The sequence below is a fragment of the Lichtheimia ornata genome (genome assembly GCF_029851405.1).
Source record: "Lichtheimia ornata isolate CBS 291.66 chromosome Unknown scaffold00212, whole genome shotgun sequence".
Classification (NCBI taxonomy): domain Eukaryota; kingdom Fungi; phylum Mucoromycota; class Mucoromycetes; order Mucorales; family Lichtheimiaceae; genus Lichtheimia; species Lichtheimia ornata.
The window spans coordinates 1-7509 of NW_026695531.1; the positions used below are offsets into that span (position 1 = coordinate 1).

At 45.5% G+C, this 7509-nt stretch overlaps 2 protein-coding genes across 2 annotated transcripts; both read left to right on the forward strand.

Moving 5' to 3' along the window:
- Nucleotides 1-595: 595 nt before the first annotated feature.
- Nucleotides 596-2077, forward strand: O0I10_013040 (uncharacterized protein; the record flags this gene model as incomplete). The annotated part of the gene is made up of 1 exon (XM_058492901.1): nt 596-2077. One exon carries the CDS (start codon nt 596-598, stop codon nt 2075-2077), a length of 1482 nt encoding a protein of 493 aa, XP_058336332.1.
- Nucleotides 2078-2705: 628 nt separating this feature from the next.
- On the forward strand, nt 2706-5486 carry O0I10_013041 (uncharacterized protein; the record flags this gene model as incomplete). The annotated part of the gene is made up of 1 exon (XM_058492902.1): nt 2706-5486. The coding sequence occupies one exon, from the start codon at nt 2706-2708 to the stop codon at nt 5484-5486; it is 2781 nt and encodes a 926-aa protein (XP_058336333.1).
- Between the last annotated feature and the right edge of the window lie 2023 nt (nt 5487-7509).

A 7509-nucleotide genomic window follows, 5' to 3' on the forward strand; every position in this document is an offset into this window, starting at 1 on the left:
CGCGACTCTATTGCCATGGCAACACAGCTAGTATGTCTCAACATTACACTCTTTTATTGCTAAGTTGAACGTCTAGATCTTGAAAAGCTATTATCTCCTTTGGCTTACACCTCTTTTCAGGATCCACCTTCGAGGAGCACCAACACGGCAGCCCATTTCAAAGGCGTTCCACTGATCAACCACTGTCCATTAGCTCTCGATCAAGCTCCCAATCGTCCAACACGACGAGCTTCATAGACACTTTTACCAACCCGCGACTTATACACATAAGAAGTTATTATACAAGTTATTAAAGAACACTCTTTTTATTTGATGAACAAAGACAAAGTAGACAAAGTTATTATAAAACAAGCTCTTTTATTGATAATGAAGAAAGACAAGCTAGCTAGCGTGCGGCTGTTAGTTTCCTTGAGCCAAAAGACCCAAGTACTTACGGAGATGACCAACGTGAAGGTCGCCGCACATCCATCTCATCTCTTCCCGATACTCCACACCTGCATAGTGTGGATTACAACCTCATATAATCACTCGCTTAACAACACAAACAACCAAACACCAAATCACTCGACCTAGCCACCGCGTTTATCGCGAGATCATGGGCCCAGTTACCAGAAAGCTCACTCGTCTCAACGACAATGAGAAACATCATCTCATAACCAACTTCGACAGACTCCGCACCGAGCTCTTATGCCCCGAATGCAACAACAAAGCTACTCTCTCACACAACGGATATTCCCGTGATACATACCGCCATCCTCGTTTCGCATGTCGTAAATGCCAAAAGCAACCAAATCATGACAAAGTACTTGAAGCAATCAAAAACCACTCCAACCAAACCGACACAGCGCCATCCTTGGAGAACAACCCCGCATCTGCCCCTGCAACTCAACCAGCTCCTGAAGAGAACACCACTATCGACACTGAAGAATACCTTTTCGACTCACCTTCCGGCAATTGGGCTGATGAAATGGAAGCAGCAGAACAAGCAGAGGCTCAGCATTTGAATTCACGGCCACCATTGTTGCCCAACCAACAGGAAGATCTACCAGCCACTGTCAGCAGCATTATGACAGAATTAAATTCACTCCGCTCCCAAGTGCAACAACAGGACAACTTACTCCGTGAACTCAAAACCATCACCGATCGCTTGACACAGGTAACCATTGACCTAAATAAGGCTAACTCCCGTGTGACAGAATTAGAACGAGATAACAACCGCCTCCGTGCACAACTCGAACACTCACAATCACCAGGAACATCAGCATCGATCCATGCTCCCACATACAGCCAACCTAGCCAACCTACCAATAGCCAACATACCACTAAATCCACCAACCCATGGCACCAACCAGACCGAGTCAACCAGCTACGACGTCGACATCAACCTACCGAAGCAACAATCCAACGCCGTAAACAAGCTGCAGCTAGGGCCTTTCAACCCCTATCATCAACCCATGGATTTCAATACACTTACTTCTACTCCCAATCTCGCATACGCACCAACGCCGTGAGAGCCCGTTTTAGAAAACTCGGCATTGATAATGGCCGTGTCCTCGACATCCACTATCCTGATTATCAGGTATTAGCAGTCCTAACACACAATGATTATGTAGCAGAGCTTAAACAGCTTATGGCTGAACAAGGCATCTACCCAATGGACAAATTCAGCCCTGATGACCCAACACGCCTTCGAGATCCTAAATACAAGGACCTTGATAACGCCCAACGCCAAACCATTGCCACCAATCTCTATAAGCAACGCCTCCGAAAAGCACTCACCATCATCCGCATACCAGTACGCTATGCAGTTGCCCGAAGCTTTTATCGCCAAGAGCTCATCACTGAAGACAAACTCAACGAGATCCTTGGCAAAAAAGACACCCCACCACCTACAGCCTCCCAACAATCCCAAGCTGCAGCAAACTTCCAACAACCCGCCCACACCAACCAACACGATACCCAACAACCAACAACACCAGCTACCCCCAATCCCAATGACACCGATACGGCAATGACTGAAAATGAACCCACAGAAAACAACGACTCCGATATACATGAGGGGTCGCCTCGTTTATGAAGGCACACCAACTGTCAATATCGCTCTTTGGAATGCCACTGGCCTTCCAAGAATCACAATTGATTACATACTAACCCATATAGAAACCACTAACCTTACCTTCATAACAGAAACATGGCTACTACCTCCACACCAATACCCTACACACTGGACCCAATATCACACACATGCAATCCCCATTAACGGCAGCAAAATCAGGGGTCAAATGGGACTTGCCCTACTTGTCAACCCTACCAACCCATATCCCGTTACCAGAATCACCATCCCAAATACCCAATACCAATCCTACACTATCTCCTGTACCCTTGGTGACTATCTCATACACTGCGTATACCTACCTCCCTCCCTCCCTGATGACCAAGCTATAGACATCCTCAACTCACTTCCCCTCACCTATACTAACACCACAAACACAATCATATGCGGAGATTTCAATGCACGGCTAGGGCCTATAGTAGGCGATAATGCTACAACAGTGAGAGGCTATCGCTTCCGATCATGGCTTGACTCACATGGCCTCTACATCTGGAACGCTGACCTAGCAAAAGGCCAACCTACGTTCATTTGTCACAATGGCACTAGCATCATCGACCTTTTCCTTAGCACTCACCGACTCCTTAACCCAGCAATGGTAATACAAGATCAATTATCACTTGACTCGAATCACAAAATCACGCACCTCCAATTCGACATGCCATCTAATCCACCACCACTCACAACCCCAACCCCACGTCGACAAGGGCACCTACACCGCTTATCTGAATCACAACCTCGACAACAATACATTGACCAATTTGAAAACAACACGCGAGAGCTAACGCATATACTTACTAATGCCATCTCCGATAGCCAAACTAACCCATCAATAGAAAGCCTAGCAACATCCCTCAACCAAGCAATATACGATGCTCTCGATACAACTATTGGTGCCAAGCCATCTAGCACCCCCAAGTCTCGAACAAAATGGTTTTGGACAGAGGAAATTCATAAAGCAATGGCACACCGTGAACACTGCTACCGCAAATGGCGCAAGGCCAAAGGCATGAACAAGGTCACTTGGTGGATCAAACATCAAGAAGCAAGAGCAAAAGTGCGACTCACAGTCAACACACGACGAAGACATACTTGGCAACAATTCTGCAACAACGTGGCCAATGGTGAATTCACCAAAGCCTTAGCCATTATCAGCAAAATTAAACGTAATCGCACACTTTCTCCTACTTTTGCTGATCCTGCAGGCCCAGAAGCAGCAGCAAAGCGAATGGCCAACCATCTACAATCGGTCTATAGTGGCATGCATATGCATACACATACCCCAGATTTAGAACACGTGCTACCACTAACCCATGTTTCCATTAACCACAATGATAGCCCCAATAGCTTTGATGATAGCCCTTTCACCCAAGACCAGATCGAACGAGCTATCAAAATACTGCCCACCAACAAAGCCCCAGGAGTGGATCATATTAAGAGTGAAATGCTCAAGCCCATCACACACTCACTCACACCAATCCTATTGGCGCTCTTTACTTTATGCTGGCGAAATGCACAAGTCCCTAGCTATTGGCGAATCGCTCAAGTCGTACCAATACACAAGAAAGGATCTCCCGATGACCCAGCAAACTTCCGCCCAATAAGCCTAACATCAGTATTCAGGAAATTATTGGAAAGATGCCTACTCCCAGATCTCACTACTATGGGCCCACCACTAGACATCGTCCAAGGAGGATTCCGCACACAACGAAGTGCACTTGACCAAGCCCGATGCCTCCATGAAATCAATCTCCTACACCGCAAGCAAAATGGCTCACCACCTGTACTTGTCTTTCTTGACATAAAATCCGCCTACGATACGGTAGACAGAAGAATAATCTGGCAAGCTCTTTCATCTTTTATTCCACCAACATTCTTAGCACTACTCAAAAACATGTTTGATGATGTCTTTATAGAAGTGTTGATCAGCAACCACACATCGCATCGTTTCCAACCAAGTACTGGTGTGCTACAAGGATCTGTGCTTTCCCCTCTTTTATATTCACACTACATCAATTCCCTCCCCACACTATTACGAGTAGCAGACAATGGAAATCCATCAGCTGACCCTCCTGCCCATGTCTCGATTGACGGCCAAAAAATCAACAGCTTACTATATGCCGATGATGTTGTCATCCTTGGTACATGGGAATCGATTCCGAAACTATTAGCCACCTGTGAACAACACAGCACCACTCTCGGCTATCGATGGAACCCATCAAAGTGTGTTGTACTATCAGAAACAGAGCCACCACCGGATCAAGCTGAGCTTCAACTATATGGCACACCTATTCCACGTGATGAAACCTTCTCATACCTTGGTGTCCCCTTTAAGAAAAATGGCACCATTGACACATCTCTACTGATACATACACGCACACAAGCAGCCTTGAGCTCCATGCGTATTCTACATGCAATTGGTTTACGCCCTAGTGGATTTAGCCGGCTCTTAGCATGTCGACTATACCGCCAATTCATCAGACCAAAGATGGAATATGGTCTTGCCATACACACAATACCAAGGAAGCTATCTACAGTACTTGAACAAGCCCAATCCAATTGCCTCCGCATGATCTATGGCGGTAGTGCATCTGCAAGTACACAAGTCATGTGCCACTTGGCAAATCTACCACGCATGGAGGATCGTATTACAATACTACAAGCTAAATTCCTAATCAGAGCTCACAACCTACCTGATGACAGCCTCCTGCACAACCTACAACCTATCATAAGGAATCGTAAAACACGAACGGGCTCATGGCGTAGTCTCCTTAGTACCAACACCATATGGAAAGACCTTTTGCCAAAACCAGCAGCGAATACCGATCGCAAGCAACTCAAGCAAACTCTTCGCCAATTCCTAACACAAAGACTCTCAGTGTACCGATCACGACGAAGATCCATATTGCTTACAGCATGTCGTCCAAACTTGGGAGTTGATCCTATTATGTGGATACCCATGTCAAAAATGGAACGTAGCCGATGCGTGAGATGGAGACTTGGCTGGTTACCAGGAGGTAAACCCACTGGATGCCCATACTGCAACACCAACAACAGAACAACCAGAGCACACCTTACCCAATGCCTACAAGTGCACCAACAATTGGCAGTGCCATCCAACATCAAAGATCCCATATCATGGCTACTCAATCAACTCCCGACATCAAAGCCCAAATCATCGGAGAGATGCCAATACTGGATAAAACAATGGCCACTACTTTGTACGCTATTACAACAAATGGACAACATACAACACAATACCATCCAACAACACGACAACACACAACAATCACACGGCCAATCCCTCATCCAATGGCTCGAAAAGGATACATCAACAGGAGATCATCATGGATCCCAAACACCTGCTACCTCGTAGAACCCATTTTCCTTCTCTTCTTTGCTTTTTGTTTTCTCTCTTTTCCTTTCTTCCACTCCTCCTATGTAGCTCTTTTCCTCCACATCCTCCATTTAGGATAGCCTAGCCCCACAGAACCTTTGTAAACACCCCATCCACGATTGAAACTTGTTGATCCCCACATACCTTAACATAGTAACCCCCACATCATACATCTTTATCCACCACCTTTTTCCTGTTGCACAGCAGGTTTTTTAGCACACTAGCACTCTGGATCGGGCGAGGGCAATAGCTGATATCAGCACGTGCTCATTTCGTCGCCATAATAAACTTGTCTTGAAGCACATCCATCTCCCCTCTCCACACGAGGGCACCTTCACGTGTGTCAAACGAGGTGATTGCAAGCGGGGGGCACTATACAACCAGGTGGGTTTTCCAGCAAGATACACTCTGCCCCAGCAGTAGTTACTACTCAGAGTAAAAAGCGGTGGGTGCCAATCCAATCCAGGTTGCCTGGCACTAAAGAAAAAGAAGGAAAAAAGAATGCTACGGCGTCTGCTGCTCGTTTTTATATTGCTTTCAAACGGCGTTTAAAAAACGTTGAATCCCGAGGTCATGTGCTTTTTGGCCATCTTTAACTGTTGCTATTGAAGATGAACACCACCTGCACTATTTCACTACTCATCTCAACAACCCAACCTGTCATGATTAGATCCAACGTGTTGTGCTGTATTATTCTTCATTGACAGGCCGCTGTGGTACGCTGCATAATAAGAGTGCATCGACAAAACTCAGACGCTCTTTGCAGCATCTCATATTTTCTGATCTCATTAAAACAAATACAATGTGGATGGTATTCATGGCAACCATGCCAGATTCGCTAAATGTTGTCTTTTATTATATGTAGAGACGATGACGACGACTATCGCGAGAATGCTGGCGAGATGATTATGGATGATGAAGACGATAACAACAATGGCAGAAAACTAGTAGCTAGAAACACGCATTGTTTATCATCCACTTATATTTAGCTAGCATCTCTTCTTGCTTTTAAATGAGATGAATAGGCTGGATAGTTATCGGGCTTATAAGAAATGATTCAACAATGCTAATGGGTTTATTATCTTTGAAAACACAAGCGTCTATTTAAACTCGTGTACAATCCTGAGAGTTTGTACTGCCTATCGTCTACCAGCATATGAACAGGGAAGCTTTAACGAATGTAATGTGACACCTCTGGATACATTGATGTAGCTGATCCAATCTCGCTTCCCAACCTTCAAATTTCTATCCTCCTTCCATTCCAGGAACCAGCCAAGTGGATCATATAGATACTGTGGGTATCATTGGTCATTGTATCCTTGATGCTGCCGCCATAAACATCTTCATCCATGGTTGCAAACTAGTTCCTGTGCGTGCCTTGACTTGAGTATCCCAATAACATCCATGCGACAAACAGCCTTCCATCAAAGATATAAGCCCTTTCATCCATGTCATCCAAACCACCATCATCCTCAGCGGCATCCATGTAACATAATCCATCCTTCTTGCTGATGACGTGCCAAGTAACCAAAACGACATTCCAGGACCACCTAACATTGTGCTTGATTGCATCCATCCACCCATCAATCCATAACCATTGCAAGTTCAACATGTTGATAGGAAGATTCTCATGTGATCGCTTGCTGACATACACGCTTTTCCGTCTGCCTGCTGGTCAATCATTTGCTTCATCGTGCTCTATCACATCTCAACCAGGTAAAGATAGCTGAAAGCAAGTTGCTACGCGTAAATAAAGCTGCTTGTATGCAATGCCTATGTGCTGTTCACATAACAAAGGCTGCAGGGAGAGCTGCTGCAAGTAAAGAACGCTGTTGTAGACAATGGAGTGAACACCTTGCTAATGGCAACTGCAGGAATGAAAGCTGTTACGTTTGATCGTGGCAGGGAAGCGTATAAGAGCATGTGTTGTGCCAAGAGACTCGTGTGTTGTAGAAGAGTGACAAGAAGGCTATGCACACGCCATGGACATGCCATTGAGTCA